The sequence below is a fragment of the Corvus kubaryi genome, unplaced genomic scaffold (genome assembly GCF_017639235.1).
Source record: "Corvus kubaryi isolate FWS band 111438036 unplaced genomic scaffold, C.kubaryi_AGA036_p1.0 39865, whole genome shotgun sequence".
Taxonomy (NCBI): Eukaryota; Metazoa; Chordata; class Aves; order Passeriformes; family Corvidae; genus Corvus; species Corvus kubaryi.
The window spans coordinates 1-16,583 of record NW_024581213.1 but is presented as its reverse complement, the minus strand read 5'-3'; the positions used below and the strand labels follow the sequence as shown (position 1 = coordinate 16,583).

The window sequence follows — 16,583 nt, the reverse complement described above, 5'->3', positions numbered from 1 at the left end:
CAATTCCCTCTCAGCCCCCACCTCCCCTGAGCCCCGCTCCTTTCACCTCAATTCCCTCTCAGCGCCCGCCCACCACTGGCACAGGGTGCCCAGATAAGCGGTGGCTGCCACATCCCTGGAAGTGTCCAAGGCCAGGTTGGACGGGGCTTGGAGCAACCTGGGATAGTGGAAGGTGTCCCTACCCATGGCAGGGGTGGAACTACATGAGCAGATGGGGAATCCTGGCTCAGGGCACCAGCAGGGCAGAGAAGACCTCGTTGTGTTCCACCACAGGACCAGCATCAGTGCCTGCTCTGGGATCAGGGACTGGTAGGCAGGGCTGGAAATGAGCCCTCCAGACTTGGTTCCAAGTGGCCATGGATGGCCCATGCACAGTGTTCAACTTGCTCTGCCAAGTGGTAACCATTCCTCCGTGTGCTGAACTCCAGTTTCAGTTCGGTTTGTGTCATCTCACAGACATCAGACCACAGTGCACTTCTGCCTGCTGATCCAAGAGCTGCCTTCTGCTCTGTACCCACTTGCCTCTTGCATTCTGATGTGTGACCAAATTACCCCTTGCTCTGCACTAAACCTCTCGCACACCACTTGAGTTGTGCAGGCTGACACAGTGCCCATGGCTCCTTCTGTAGCCTTTCCCAGAGCTCCAAGGTCCCCCTGCGCCATGAGCACTGGTAGCACACAGGTTCCCACTGCCATGAAGGGCCATGCCAGCTCTGCAGCTGGACGTTTGGCTGCATGAGCACCCACCAGCGTGTCTCACACACTACTGGGATGTGCCAGTGCAGCAGCTGCTGCACTAGCTGCTTGTGCATTCATGTAAGTACAAGCAAGACCTTATTTGGCTCCTCTGTGTGAAACAGGGATCACAGCACTTGTTTTGCAGAGGGGCCCTCCAGTTTGGTTCATGAATATAAAGTGGTTTGAGCTCCTGTGATGGAAGGTACTGGAGATGGACAAAGGGGCACCAACAGCCTAAAGCTGACAGAGGCCCAAACAGTGATCTCACCCAGATGCACTGTGTTTGCTAATTCAAGTGTGTAATCAGCACACACGGGCAACATGTTGGCTTGGGCTGTGTCACACACAGCAGCTCAGAACGCTCTCCCTGCGAGCTCATGCTCCCCAAGAGAGGTGATTGGCATCTGTGCAGCCACCGAGGCTGGGCGATGTGCAGGGGAGGATGGAGCTGGTGGTGGCAGGATCACAAGATGGGTGTCGTTGACACACAGCCATGGCATAGAGAATATGCAAACCTCCTTCCTCCCCACCCCCTCTGCCCGCTAGCTCTCCTGAATGAAGTCCCAGCTTTGTTTTTCTGATTTCCATTTTGTATCCTAAAATATTCACTCCAAGTTCCGCTTGACAGACATGCCTAATCTAATCTCCATGTCTGCTTTCTAATTTTCGCAGCCAGGATAAAACAAATTGGCTGGCGTTAATTGCCTGTGCAGCGGCCTGGAGCTCTGAGCCGTGATTTACGAGCTCGGAGCAGGCGCTCTGCAACACATTTTTCTTAATTTATTTTTAATGAGTCTCTCAATTAATTTTCTTGGAAACATCTTAATGATGTTGGAGGCGGGTGTTAATGAGGTTTGTAGCAGCACCTCATTTTGCATATTTTAAAGTACTGAATGGCATGAAGCAAACTCCTGGTCCTAAAACAGAAAAAAACCTTAAGGCTGGAGAGGACTCCTGGGCTGACATTGCTGCCCTGGCTGAGGGTGAGGTGCCTTGTGGGCTAGCTGGTGATTGTGAACATTGTGAGGCTGAGGCTGGCTGAGCCCACAGGGATAGCGGGACCATGGTAGCATAGGGATGCCAAGGGGCCGCGCTGGGCCACGGTTGGTGGCCAGACACTTCTTAACAGATGGAATGAAAGCCTGGACACAGCACCTGGGCACTGAGAACCCTGTGCTGGCATGCCCCATGTTGTGGGCACCTCATTGCCTGCACACCCCCAGCCAGACCTTTTGGGCTGGAGCTCTCCAAGACACAGGACTGGGCTGCCTTGGGCTGAGGGCTGCAGGGTGCTCTGAGGTGTCTCTGCTGGCCCACGGGGTCACCGGTAATTGCTGATGCATGTGCCAGCAAGAGGCAGCAGCTGGATCGCCTTTGTTTTCTCCCAGCATGTCAGTCTTCATTAAACTGGAGGGGAATGAGAAAGGATTCACTTTTGTCCTAGCCTGAACACGGCAGCTGTTTAATTTCAATTAAGGTGGCACTGAAAAGAGTAACATTACGGTAGTAATTAAAGTGAGACAACTCCCTCCCCCTGTGCTCACACAGCAGAGGGGCCAGTTTGACCTCCCCATCCTCCCAGCACCAGCTGAGTATGGGCAGGCAGCTGTGGGTCAGGGCTGTGAGGCTGCCCCACATACTCATAAGGAGCTGGAGCAGTGTCAAGCCCTTCAAGGCAGGCGCTGCCTGCAGCTCAGCACAGTGTGGCACATCTGTGGTACAGAGCAGCATTGCCTGTGGCACCGTGCAACATGGCACAGCACAGCACACATGGCACGAGGCTTTGTCCCATAAAGGCTCTGTGTGCTGTGGATGTTCTGTGCTCTGACTGTCGCTGCCTGAACAAGACTGAAATCTGCAGGGAAATTTTTATTTCCTTGCACTGCAGAAATTGTGGCCAAATTCAGTTGTGTTCTGGACAGTGGGGGATTCAGCAACCCTGCTCACAGGACTGTTGGTGCTGTGCCTGCTCCCATCACCTGTGACTGTGACCCGCTGGTGGAGCAGGTCGTCATGGCAACTGATGATTTCTATTATGGTACATCTGTGTTCAGCTTCTGGGCCCAGTTTGGCCTTGGAAATTTCCAGTTAAAACACTTTCCTATGAAACTGCACTGAGCATTGGCAAGGGACCACACACAGCCCAGGGAGTCCCATGTCACTAGCACAGGCCAGCAGCAGGTCTGTGCTTGCACCATCACTGTGCATCCACAGTCAAGGGACCATCAGCACCCAGAGACCCGCTTCGATCCGAGTACCTGGGCACTGTGGGGTGGCCCCAGGCAGGGCGGGACAACCGGACTCATGCACTCTCAACCGCCCCTGTCCACAGCCTCCCCTGGACACCCAGCCTCCCCAGGGGCCTGTGGCCCGTGGCCCTGTCAGGATGTGCCCCTGCAGCGGGTCCCCCCAGCCCTGCCCCTTGCGTGGGTTGTGGACCACAGGGCACAGCCCTGAGCATAGCACCGCTGCCACCCCCACTGTCACCTGGCCCTGGCCACAGGCCAGTGGTGTGTCCTGGGGCTGGCCACAGATTGAGTATGGCCTGAGGACAGTGCAGGGGCAGCATGAGGGTGGCAAGGCCCTGCCCTGACACAAGGGTGCCACCATGTCCTGGACCAGTTCTGAGGACAATGCCCAGGACCTGGTGACCTCATAGTGGCATATGGGGTAGTGTCACACGGCATGCCAAGGACACAAGATGGTGAGGAGCATGGAACAGGAAGGCTGCGGTGAGGACTGTGGGCAGCAGTAGGACCAGGTGCTGCTGAGGAGACGGCCACAGCCCCAGACAGCTCTGCCCTGCTTTTCCAGGAGCCCCAGGCTAGGCCTCTCCTGCTGGCAACGGGTGCTCCTCAGATGGGGAGTGGCAGTGCCAAAACCATGGGATGGTGGGGCTGCCCCAGGCAGGGCTGAGTGACATTCATGGGACTGAGGGTTGTCTGGGACCGTGGGAAAGGTTATGGTCCTTCCAACAGTGAGAGAGTGGCCAAAATTCAGCACATCCGGCAAGGTTCCTGCGCTTCAGGGCCAGCCTGAAGGTTCCTGTAGAGGTCTGCCAGGGGCAAAGGAGACAACACCAGAGCTGACCAGCTCCATCCAGCAGCTTCAGCAGGAGACAGAGGCCTTGCAGCCCAAGGTGAGCAGTGCCAACCCTATGCTCAACCCAGGCATTGGTTGTGTAGCCACAGACTGGTGCCAGGTGGCACAGGAGGCCCCAGCCAGTTCTAGCCTGCACCACCAGACACCTCTTCCCCAGGGCTGGGGAGGGCATGAGGGCTCAAGGGTGTCCAGTCCTGCTGTGGCTGCACTGGTCCCACTGCCACCATTTCCCACAGTGGCCACAGTTCACTGCAGTGCTGAGGGCCAGCAGTGTCAGGGGCTTGGCTATTCATGGGACCAAAGGAACCGTCAGAACATGCACACACATGGGGTAGTGCTGCCTGGTGGGGAAGGGCTGCACCCACCCATTGGCAGCACAGTCCATTGCTGCTCTGCACAAAACTAGGACTGCCAGCACTGTCCAGCCCCAGTGCCTACCCAGACAGGAGCTGCAAGTGGCAAGCTGGACAGATGCTGCTCATGCCATGTCCTAGGGTGCTGGAGCCACATTACCATTGGTGCTGGAGCCACAATATGGGGAGCCCAGAGCATGCCAGGACACACAGCAGCAAGATCTGGACCCAACTCAGGTGCTGGCCACAATACAGGCATTGCAGCTGGACCTGGACTTCTGCAGGGGCACAAACCACAAACGACTGGTCCAGCTGCAGGAGCAGGAGTGTGCAGTGGAGCAGGAGCAGCAGGACTTGGTCATTCTGATGCAGCAGTTCCAGGCACTGATGGGCAAGGTACAAGTGCTGGGCACAACAGCCATAGACCAAGCTGCGTGTGTTCCCCACTGCCACTCCACCACAGACTAGGCACCATGCCTGCCCCACAGCCTGTGCAAGCCTGGTGACCCCCCAGGGGAGGGTAGAGGACATCCTGCCAGTCACACATGGCTCTAACACCACCTGTACAGAGCAGCCTAGCCACAAGGCAAGCCTGACTACAGCCCAGTCCACCTAGCTGAGCAGAGCTGGAAGAATGCAGATCCCAACAGCCCCACTGACACCCTGGGCACCGTCCCAGGGCTGGTGGCACTGCTGCAGCCCACAGCCTCACCAATGAGCTGGGATCACCGCTCTCCCTGTGCCTGTGCTCTGTCACTGGTCAGGGACAACAGGGATGGCTTTCCAGGGCTGCTGGGTGTCCAGCAGATACTGCCACAACAGGGAGGGCACTGTGGAGACTGTACAGAAAGGAGAGGGCCAGGAGCCAGCAGCCTTCCTGCCTCCCACCTGGTGCAGGCCAGACTCCTCTGTCACAGGCCCTCCCCAACAGCCCATTGTCCATGGGTTGTTCCAAGAAGGCTCCTTCTGTAGCCTCAGCTCTACACAGCAGGGGCACAGGGTGATTCCAGACCCTTGCTGGGTACTCACAGGTCAGTGATGCACCCCTCCACCTGAAGGACCAGGCGGTGCAGACAGAGATCACCTCCTACCTGGCTGCCCAGAGCCATTTTGACACCAGTCACGATATCCCAGAGGAGCACAGAGAGCTGCTCAAGGTCAGCAGCCAGCAGCCTCCCATCCACTGCACCAAGCCTAGGGCAAGCAGACAGGGGGGCACAGGAGCCATGACAACCATGCTGCAGGGCTGACCCCTGCTCCACTTCCCCCAGAAGCCCTGGGACAGGGTAGGAGGCAGCAATGCCAGCCTGCCCCCACCACCTCACGCAGCCGGGCACTGGCCAGCCCTGAGTGTCCTGCAGACAGGACAGAGGGCAGCTGTGCCTGTGCTCAGGGACACGCAGCAGAAGGCCAACCCACCAATGCACTTCTCTGCAGCTGGGGACACAGGAGCAGAGTCAAGGCCCGCAGCACAGCCCAGCCTGGCTGCAGGAGCAGCTGGGAGCCACCCAGCCCCAGGAACAGCAGAGTCTGCAGCAGCTGAGCAGAGCCAATGAGGCCATCCAAGGTCTGCACCGAAAAGTGGCAGAGCTGCAGCAACAGGTGAGGGCAAGGCAGGACAGAACAGGGATGCAGCCTCAGTGCCAGACACCTCTCCAGGAGAGGCTCAGCCATGGCCAACTACCCTCCCTGCCCCACAGCTTTGCTGGCAGGTGCAGGACATAGACAACCTCCAGGCAGAGCTGGCCGAAGCCCGTCAAGAGAGCACCAAGCAGGCAGAAAAGATTGCAGCCTACATGACACACAGGCAGCAGCTTCATCGAGAGCTGAGGAAGATGCAGAGCTTCAAGGAGCAGAGCAAACAGGAGGTAAGGATGTCTCAAGTCTTCCTGTGAAAAACCAGGAGTCTGTGCTCAGCCTGTGTCTCTCACTGTGCCATGGGCAGACCGACTCCCTCCAGGAGAGGCTGCAGGAGCTGAGCAGCCTAGCCCAACACTGGCAGCAGCTACACCTGGACAGTGAGCGAACTCTGGCTCTGCGAGAAGAGGAGCTGGTTGTCTGCAAGGTGGAGCTGGCATTCCTTAAGGAAGAGCTCAGCAAGCTGACAGTGCAGATGCAAGATACAAACAGGCATTCAAGACACACTGGGCAGGAGGAGATGCAGGAGGAGAACCCGTACCTAATGTTCAGAGCACCTGAGCAGCCCCACAAGTGTGAGCAGCTGAAAAAGTGAGCAGAATTCCTGGCACAGCCTGGCCTGAAACAGGGCTGGGCTGATGGTCCCAGGTGTGCAGGGACAGCTGGGCACCAGCTGCCTGTCCAGGGCATGGGCTGTGGGAGAACTGCCTTTGCAGGAGTATGGGCCAGGCTTGAAACAGGGACAGGCTGTATCTGCCCCCGCAGGTCACTTTAATTTTCTGCCCTGTTCCAGGCTCTACAGGGCAACAACCTAACAGCACCAGCCCTGCATGATTCTGCAGCGCTACCTCCACCCAACACCCACCTCCAGGACAAGAAGCGGCGCAAGACAAAGCAAGGATTAGACTGACAACCTTTACACAAATAAAATTCTTTCTGTTCTGTAGCAAAATTAGTGCCAAGCACCAAAGCCTTCCAGGGCCACAAGCTGTAGAGACCTCAGAATACATTGATCAGGGCAACTGCGCACTACCTTAAGTCTCAAAGCAACAGGTCGTGTGTTCTTAGAGACCAAAGCGGGCTGGGGTGCGTCGTGGTGTCAGGGGCTCCCCCTGCTCCTTTCGCCCAGGGGTATAGATTTTTGTAGATCTGTCAAAGAGGACAAGGGTGATTAATGGCAAATGCAACCTTTTCCTGCACCAGAACTCCCACAGGGAAGCTGAGATACTCCACACAGGCAAGCCATGGGCAGGCAGGGCTATCACCCACCTTGCACTGCCCAGTGGGTTTCGGCGCTCCTGCTCCTCCCGACGGGCACGCAACTGTTCCTCTGCTAAAGCCATTTCCTCCTCCATGGCAGACACTTCCTCCTTGGCACGGCGGCGGTTCTCCTGGAGCAAGGCAGCAGCAGGTCAGGGACAGGAGAGGAATGGCAGCAGCAAACTCCCTGCAGGCCCACAAGCTTGCTCCCTCCATGTCAGAACACACACATACAGCAGCAGAACGGACATGCAGAGGGCCTGCTGTTTGCCAGCTCATCCAGGACAGAATACTTACCTGGCGTGACTTGCCAGCATGTTTGATACTGTAGAACATGGGGCCCAGCTCTGCCAGCCACTCTCCATCCACAGCAGTGACACACTGCATGTATTCCTGCAGGGACAGAAAGATCAGGATAGCAGGATGGCACCCTTGGGGCCTGGGCGCCATTCCTAGAGCCATAGCAGCTCCCTTCCTCCCCCACTTGCTGACAGCACTTCTCAGGCTGGGACTATATCCCTTCCAGACAACTCCTCCTGGCCTCAGAAGCTGCTATGGGTTGGATTTGGTGAGACCACAAGGAGGATCAAACATATCCCACAGAGGCCAGAGAAAAATAATGGGGGAAGGGACAAACAGATGACACAGACATGCCTAGTTGGTATAGATGGGAAAGGCTGAGATCTGCCACTCAGATCTCAGCCTCACAGCAAAGTCCTCCCATCTCCCTTGGAGCACTCACCACCCTTCCTGCTAGTCCTCAGCTCAAGCTCACCTTGGTAGTCATAACCAATTCATGGTACACAATGTAGTCTGGTGTGTAGCCCATACCAAACAGAGAGCTTGTGGGGTGTAGGTGGCAGGGCATGCCTGTGCGGATGTTCACATACTCCCCAATACCCTGCAAAGACAAGTTTGCTTAGTCAACCTGTTGCCAGGCAGGGCCTTGCAGCCCCCAGGCAGCTCAGACACCTCTCACCTTCAGCTTTGCAGCCTGATGGAAATACGCAGCACAGATGCACTTCCTGACAACATCCCAGTCTGTACCACAGGATGCCAGGCTCATTCGCTGCTGCACCATAATGTCCTTGAGCTGGGCACGCACCTCCCGCACCTGCAAAGGTGTGTGCTGGTCAGATCCCTCTTCTGCATAAGGCTCTCTCCCCCGGCTTCATGACCACAGCCTCACCTTCCGCATGGCCTTGGCATGGATGAAGTGCTGATTGCACCACAGGGTAGAATAGCTGTTGTTCTTCCACTGCAGGTAAACATTCAGGTAAGTCAAGTGATCGCTCTCTGGAACAGCAAATTTCTCCCGCACTTGGTCACTCTCCTCCTCTCGGCCCTGAAGGGTAAGCAAAGGACACAGGTTAGTCAAAGGGCAGGGAAGGGCCCTGAGCTGCTGGAACAGGAGCATCTTGTACCTTAGGCCGGTAAAAGATGGCAGGAACAGACAACATGGAGACAACGAGCAAGATCTCAGAGCTGCAACCCATGTCACAGGAGACAATGAGCATTTTGGACAGTGCAGGGTCCAGTGGGAACTCCACCATGAGACGTCCTGTAGAGGTCAGACCACCTGTAGGAACAGAACAGCAATCACTGATCAGCAGCTGGGCAGGCCCCAGTTCCATGGGCTGGCAACTTACCCCAGCAGCCAATACCTGTGTTATCCAGGGCCCCCAGGATCCACAGCTGGTACATGGAGTTCAGCATATTGTCCTCGGGGGGTGGATCCATGAAGTGGAACTGCAGCAGGTCCTGCACACCCAGGGACTTGAGCAAGAGCACTACATTGGCAAGGTTGGTGCGCTGGATCTCAGGCACCGTGGTCGTCAGCAGCTCATTCTTGTAGGCACTCTGGGTGTAGAGCCTGGGAAGAGATGCCAAGAGCATGCTCCTCCTGTTCCTGCCACTGTGTTCCTTGCAGACTTGCCAGCCTCTGCCCAGCCCAGCCCAGCATGGTACAGGGCAGCAACCCTGCACCCAGCAGCAGGACCTGGGGAGGCACTTCTACCCCAGCCAAAGTGGGGTGTCCCCAGCACAATGGGGTGTCTGGGCTGCAGCACAGCACATGACCAAGCACAGCCCTTCCCTGGTCTCACAGCATAGCCTGGGAAAGGCTTTTGACTTGGCTCTTATCCTGATGGCATCCAGGGCAGACGAGCCACCAGTGAAGATGGGCACAGGAAGAAAGTGGAGCACATCCTTTTCTCTGCAGAAGCACTGGGTCCAAAGGCAGCCTTCAGGCCTGCCTACTGCCCACATCCCCCCAAAGTTCAAGATAATGAACAGCTCCAGTGAGAAAAAAATATACATAACCTGATGCCAAGCTGAGGCTACAACAGGAACAGGAACACCAGTGATGTGCCTACCTGAAGCAGTGGCCTGGCCCTGTCCGGCCAGCTCGGCCGGCCCTCTGATTGGCATTGGCCTGACTGATGGGGTAGATCTGCAGTGCATCCATGCCTATACGGGGGTTGAAAACCTTCAGGACACAAGAAGATCAGACAGAAGTAAGAGGAAGGCTGGATCATGACCTCAGAACTCCCTAAACCTACCCCAGAAAGCAGACACAAAGCACAGGAAACCCAGGCTCACCTTCAACTTGCAGTAGCCAGAGTCTATGACAAACATGATACCATCCACTGTCAGTGATGTCTCTGCAATGTTAGTGGCAACGATGCACTTCCTGACCCCATCAGGAGCCTGCAAGCACACTACACATCAGTCACACCCCTGGGCATGGCTCTGCTCCACTGTGGAGGAGCGCAGAGCAGCAGAGGGACAGGGATGACTCTTGGGAAGTGGAGTGGGGTACATGCTTTCTCTCACCCTCCACATGCAATACAGAGGTATATCTGCACTTCTCACTCTGCTCTGCACTGCCTCCTGCTCCAGTTTTCCCTGTCCCCACCCTAATCACAAAGCACACATCAGCACCTTCTGGAAGATTTTGGCCTGCAAGTCCGAGGGCAGCTGAGAGTAGATTGGCAGTACAGCAAGAGCAGGCGCCTTCTCCAGCTCCTCAAGGTGCTCCACAATTTGCTCTGAGGTCACCTAGAAACAAAGAGGGGTGAAAACATTAGACTGAAACAACAAGGGGATAGGACAGTGCCTGCCCTTCCAACTCACCTCGATATCCTCCTGGCCAGGCATGAAGACGAGGATGTCTCCAGGAGCACCAGACAAGTGGACCTGCAAGGCTTGTTTCACTGCAGCCTCCACATAATCCTCCTGTGGGGTCTGAACGGTACAGCCCAGGTTAATCTGGACCAATATCTTTACCTGCCTTATCTTAAAATGATTCTTGAACAACGATTTGTAATGCCTTGTCCTGTGTCCTGTCCTGTAGCACACCACAGCCACTCCTACCCTGTCCTGTGTGTCCCCCTCAGAGTGCAGCACACCTACTACACAACCCCCTCCTGCCAACAGAATTTCAATCCACAAGCTTGACTATACCTTGCTGAAAAGAATATCCACAGGGAAAGTGCGCCCAGGAATGTGGAAAATGGGAACATTCCCGAAGAAGGAGGCAAACTTATCTGCATCCATGGTGGCTGAAGTGACAACAAGCTTCAGATCCGAGCGGCGGGCGACCACCTAGAAAGCAGATGAAAGGAGCAGTATGGAAGGGGCATTCATGCATGGCTGTGGGCTGTTTTCATTCATACTGAGACAATGGCACAGGACAGAGCTTCTGCTGTACTCCAGAGGCACTGGCTGTGCGTGCCAGCGAACACTGATGCTGTATGGCCAGCACCATTAAGAAGGCCTGCAGGAAAACTTAAGGTGCAGGAAACCTTAAGCCAGCAAAGCCCTCTGTATCAGTAGTTCTGACATTCAGCCAGCAAGACTCTGGTAGCACTACAGGAGACTTAACCCCCCAGAACCAGGGACCAGGATGCTGGAGCAGTCAAGTGCAGACAGAGATGTGGCAGCTCTGCTTCTCTCTCCTAGTCCTGGCAGAGAAGGGCTGTCCCAGTTCATGTGCCCCATCCTGCTGTCCTCTAGCCCAGGATCACACACACCTCCCGAAGCAGCCCGAACAGCACATCAGTGTTGAGTGAGCGCTCATGTGCCTCATCCATGATGATAGCACTGTAGTTGTCCAAGTCAGCCTCCCGCAGTGACTCTCGGAGCAGGATCCCATCTGTCATGTACTTGATCACTGTGTTCTCAGATGTGCAGTCCTCAAAGCGGATGGCATAGCCTACCTAGGAGGGCAGAGATACCAGGAAGTCTTCCAACAGTCCCATGCACTCACTGTCATTGGGTGGCACCCCTGCACTCCCTACCAAACTCACCTCCTCCCCCAGACGCACGCCCATCTCCTCACTGACTCGCTTGGCCACAGACATGGCAGCCACTCTGCGGGGCTGTGTGCAGCCGATCATGCCGTAATCAGTGTAGCCATCCTCATGGAGATACTGCGTCAGCTGAGTTGTCTTCCCGCTCCCCGTCTCCCCCACCACGATCACAATGCTGTTGTCTCTGAGGAAAAGGAAGAAGTATTTCTTCATACACCTTCAAAGAAGGGCTTTTGTGTTCTCTAGCTAAGCATCATCCTACTCAGGTGGGAGAGCTGAGCAAACAAAGTAGTGGGTTTGTTTCCTGAGAGTACAGCTTCCCAGCAGTCATGATTCTGCAATTCCTCAACTGAGTTCCCAAACATAGGCCAATGCCCTGGAGATGCCGTGGCAGCCATACCTGAGGATGGAGAGCAGTTCCTGCTGTACAGCAAAGATGGGCAGGTATTGTCTCTGCTCCAGGATTGATTTCTTCTTGGCAAACTCACTGCTGGCTTCACTTTTTTCTTTCATGTGTTCAGCAAACTTCTGCTCAGTTCTAAGGAAACACCACAAGTCCTGAAACTGCCTCTCCACACACTTCGCTATGCCCATAGCCCCCATTACCAGCTGAGCAAAGTAATTCAGAGCAAGCCCCTACTTGTAATCCACTTTTCCATCTTCTGTCACCATCTCATCCTTCTCCTCCTCTTTCTTGATCCCCATAATGTCTCCCAGTTTGGTGCCTGCCAGCTCCCAGTGCTTGTGCTGAGCCTGGAAGGAGAGAGAACAGCACAACTTTGCCACAGCAAGCACTGACAAAATTCTTCCTATCCTACTCATAAGACTAGGAAAAGGATATTAGTCCCACAATTCCCCAAAGCAGAATGTACACTCCACTCCTACATCAGGTTCCCCTCTTCCAAATGAACTGGAGCAGAGCTTAAGACACCAGGATGGATACAGAGACTCCAGGCACAGGATTACAAACTGCCTCCTAAGACAATAGTTCTAGCTGCTGGCCCTTCTATTAGATTTGAACTTAAACCTACACAGATGTGAACCAGAGATAATCTTCCTGCCTTTGCCAGGTGCTCACAGGCTTCCCTCCCACCTCTGCTATCAGTTTAGCTACCAGCACCATTCCACTCACAGTATAAGTAGCTCAAATCCAGCCCAGTTTCAGTGTACAAGGAACACATCTGTACTTTCCCCACAGCTATTATGTGAGCTTTAGAGAAAGTCCCTAGAAAATACCCCCAAAAACTAATCTTACCCCATACTCCTCCTCCTCACAACTCTTCTGCTCAGACATGACAAGGTACATCCTGCTGCCATACTGCTGCCTGCTGACTGTCCCCAAGCTACCTGGCATTCTTCCATCTGCTCCCTTCTCCCATAATCTGTATGTCCAAGTACACAGTGATTCATGTCCCAGGCAGTGCCCAAGAAAATGACATCACAGCAGCTGCTATGAAGCAATGTAGTAAGCTGGGCTCTCAGATGTCCCAAGTCACAAAAATATGAACTCCTTATCATCACTGCTGCCAAAGCCTGCTGAATGCTGCAGAGTCCAAACAAGGCTGTGAGGAACTATGTAACATGTACAGTGGGCAGTAAGCCAAAGGGCTGCAGCATACCCTCTTACGCTCCTTTTGCTCCCTGTGCTTGCGCACCAACTGGCTGCCTTTCCGAGCTATGATGGCCAAATCCGAGGTGGCATCCTTCACAGGGATGACTGGCTCTGGCTGGAGGGAAAAGGCACTGCTTTACTAAAAAGGCCTCACGTGTATGGGGCTCTCTGCCATCAGTGCCTTCAGCCACAGTCTCTACCTGCTTGGTGAAGACAATCCTTCCATCTAGGAAGGGGGGCACTAGATTGTGCACCAACAAATGCACTTTAGCAGAGTTATCCTCCTCAAAATCTTCGTCCACTTCAATTCGATGGACCACACCACTGGTCAGCATGCGATTTGTCTCCCAGCGCTCATTATCCTGCAGGAAACAACACATCAGAAACACAGAAAGCCCCAGAGATCACACCAGAACACCAAGCATGGGCCTGGGCTCTGCACTGGTAACAGGATGGTTCAAATCCAGTGAGCTTGAAAGTAAGCACAAGGGAAGGAACAGTAATTGGAAGCAGAAGAGTACAGGAAACTGCCCATGTGAAGGAACAGGACTGCCTCCAAGGAAATGCATGATAGATATTGCCTGCAAGGCACTCAGAATACATCAGGAAGCCTGGACACAGTCCTGCTCATGTAAAGAGAGCAGCTGCCCCCAGCATCCATTGGGCCAACAGCAGACAACCCCAGTAATGTATCTTGCACTCAGAACAGCAGGAGCATGGTCCTCAGCACTCCTGCTGCCCTGGACACTGCAATCCACCAGCCACTCCAACTGGGAATTCTGCCCATGCAGGAGTTTCAGGGCTGGATTTGCCAGGAGAACTCAACCACAATTTCCCTGTGAGCACTCCTTCAGCCTGGCCCGAGAGTGTCCTTCTCCACCTGAGAGGAAGGACTCAACAAGTGGATCTTTCAAGGGCAGCCAACCCTGTGTCCTGGCCCTACCTCATTGATCTGCCGCCGCTGTGCTGAGATCCGCTTCTGCCTCTGCTTGTGCAAGTGCTGCTCACGCTTCTTCACATACTCCTCAGAGGAGTAAGCCAAAGGGTTGTGAAACTCATCATAGCCCTCATCCATCATGTACCAGTCTCGGTCAGCTTGCTGGGAAGGGAGAGGTGCAGCACTGAGCACTGTCAATTCCCCACAGCCTGGTGGCCCCAAGGCCCTGGCCTGCACCAGACTCTCACCCGCTGGTCATCCTCCCACTGCTGCCGCTCCTCCTCCGTCTCAAAGGCGATGCCCTCCTCCCCTTCCGTGCGTCGCCCTGGGGTGAGCCAGATGGTCCAGAATGTTCCCAAGGAAACCCCAACTCTGTGCCACAGGAAAGGGGATTCCACACTGCCCACCCTGGGCAGCTCAGCCCAGATTCCTCACCTTTCCCTCGGGACAGGCGTGGCGTGGCCCCCAGGTGCCTCCGGTCATCAGCCCATTCATTGTATTTGTACGATGGGGTGGGCAATGGCGTCTTATCAGAGTACCGGCTCCTCACAGACCTGAAAACAAAGCAGATGGGAGGAACTGGTGCCCACAGCCAGGCACTTCTCATATGCACACAGTCCCCTTTCTGCAGCTCACAGGACAGCCTCAGACACTGGTACCTGTCCCGCTCCCGTCGGTCCGTGTCCCGCAGTGATGACACTCGGTGGCTATGCTCTGAGTCTCGATAGGAAGGTGCAGGAGATGGAGATTCCCACTGCGAGCGACGGGCATTGCTGTAGCCACCATCATCTTCCTCCCAGCTGGAGCGGGATGGTGTGGCTGCATCTGCCAGAAGAGATGGGGTTTGATACCTGTTGTTCAAACAGTGGCCCTGGAGCCACCTAACACCTTCTAAGAAAGGAGCATGGAGAGAGGGTACCCACTGGTCCTCCCTCTAAGAGAAGGGGCTGACCCAGTGATTCCAAGGAATTTCCAAAGGATCACATTTCCACCACACAGACCCAGAACAGACCCTATCGTGCAGAGAGCTGCCAGATTTTCAGACGCACAGAGCTGGTACATTGCTCCCACACCCAGGTCGAGCTGGGAGTTTATGCTTGCCTGAACCACAAACATTAAAAGGTACAGGCTTTTCTACCACCCCTGTCCTGCAAAAATAGCAGGAAGCATAAAAAATCTCCAAGCCCCTCCCTGTTAGGCCTCACACAAGAGCTCTACCGGGTCCTACTCTCACCTTTGGGCCGATGTCGGGGGCTTTCAGGTTCACTCCTCCTGCCACTCCGTTCTGAGGAGCCATCCCTCTCTGATCTGCTGTGATGACTCCTGTCCCGCTCCTCTGCAAAAAGAAAATAGGATCAGGTGCCTACTGCACAAACAGGCTTCCCAAGCCTGCTGCAGAAATCACCACAAACATTAATAAAGACTACAAACAGGCCAAAGGACAAGCCCAGAACCAAACCAAGAAGCATCACAAAGGTCTCTGAGCAATTACCACGGTCTCGTTTACGATCGTGGTCCCGATCCCTACTGCGTTCCTTCTTTCGTTCCTTCTCCTCCTTAGAGGAGGCAAAGACTCCATGTTCCCGACGCTCCCTCTCCCGCTGCCGGCTGCGTTCCCAGAACTCCTCGCTGACACCCCCTGTGTAGGAAGGTGTCTCCACGTGGACAGAGCGGTAATGTCTGTGCAGGCAGAGCAGAGAGAAGAAATGTTCAGAAGTGCCGAGCAACAGCTGCCGTTCGGCTGGTCTCTTACAACTCCAGTTCCAGCCTCTGCCATAGTGCCCCGCAGTCCCCCACACGCTCCACACCGGAGGCTGCGGCCCCGCCTGTCACCGACTGCGCTCACCCTGCGCTCCCTCCCCGGCCGGACGCGGCCAGCGCCGGCACCAGGAACCCCCCCGCAAACCCCACCTGTTCCTGCGAGCTCTGCGGTCGCTCCGGTCGGCCTCGTCCTCTTCCTCGTCCTCGGCGCTGCCCGCCTCGTCACGACCCTCTTCCCAGTCCTTATAGGATGCGACACGGGATCGTTTCCCCCCGGCCGCCTCCTCCTGGCGCTCCCGCCGCTTCTGCGCCGCCAGCACGTCCAGCCCCAGCAGGGAGACGCGCGGGGCCGGTGCCTTAAAGACGTGCTGCTCAGCGCCACGCGTCCGCAGTACCAGCCCGCCCGCCTCGCCGCTCAGGCTCGTCCCCGACAGCCGATGCAGCGAATCCTCGCTCGCCGCAGCCATCGCGGCCGCAGCGCCGCGCGGGCCCCGCAGTTCCCTTAGCGACGGTAACCCGGCTCGCGGAGCGCCGCCATAGCCGCCCCACAGTGCTCGGCGGGAGGAGCCCCTCTAGCCAAGTGCACCATAGACACAGCGGCCAGAGCCTATGGGAGAGCCGCCACCATAGAGTCCCAGCAGCGCTGGACAAGACGCGCTTCCTGTCCGGGGGGACTTCCGGCGTACGCACCCTCCGCAGGGTCACGTGGGCGCGGGGCGGGGTTACGGACCGAGGGGACGCGCGGAGACGCCCACGGGGAGAGTGTCCCGCGAACGGCCCACACCGTGCGGGGCCGAGAGTCCCTCAGAGCCCGTGCGGGGCCCGAGAGTCCCTCAGAGCCCGTGCGGGGACCGAGAGTCCCTCAGAGC

At 55.9% G+C, this 16,583-nt stretch overlaps 1 protein-coding gene across 1 annotated transcript; it reads right to left on the bottom strand.

Moving 5' to 3' along the window:
• Positions 1 to 6,746: 6,746 nt before the first annotated feature.
• Positions 6,747 to 16,388, bottom strand: LOC121672170 (pre-mRNA-splicing factor ATP-dependent RNA helicase PRP16-like). The gene is made up of 26 exons (XM_042044724.1): positions 15,865 to 16,388; positions 15,446 to 15,633; positions 15,188 to 15,289; positions 14,613 to 14,778; positions 14,389 to 14,507; positions 14,202 to 14,278; positions 13,960 to 14,115; positions 13,217 to 13,378; positions 13,024 to 13,131; positions 12,045 to 12,157; positions 11,805 to 11,942; positions 11,402 to 11,588; positions 11,126 to 11,311; positions 10,557 to 10,697; positions 10,227 to 10,337; positions 10,035 to 10,151; positions 9,693 to 9,800; positions 9,467 to 9,579; positions 8,756 to 8,964; positions 8,516 to 8,670; positions 8,281 to 8,436; positions 8,071 to 8,205; positions 7,867 to 7,992; positions 7,389 to 7,484; positions 7,101 to 7,222; positions 6,747 to 6,980 (listed from the first exon to the last, which is right to left on the bottom strand). The coding sequence occupies exons 1-26, from the start codon at positions 16,179 to 16,181 to the stop codon at positions 6,896 to 6,898; spliced, it is 3,693 nt and encodes a 1,230-aa protein (XP_041900658.1). The 5' UTR covers positions 16,182 to 16,388; the 3' UTR covers positions 6,747 to 6,895.
• Positions 16,389 to 16,583: the final 195 nt, after the last annotated feature.

Coding starts and splice junctions, on each gene's coding strand:
- LOC121672170 (XM_042044724.1), bottom strand. CDS start 16,181: ATGGCTGCGGCGAGCGAGGATTCGCTGCATCGGCTGTCGGGGACGAGC. Junction 11,943..12,044: donor GATGGAAAAGTGGATTACAA/GTAGGGGCTTGC, acceptor GTGTTTCCTTAG/AACTGAGCAGAAGTTTGCTG. Junction 8,206..8,280: donor ATGCCAAGGCCATGCGGAAG/GTGAGGCTGTGG, acceptor ACACCTTTGCAG/GTGCGGGAGGTGCGTGCCCA.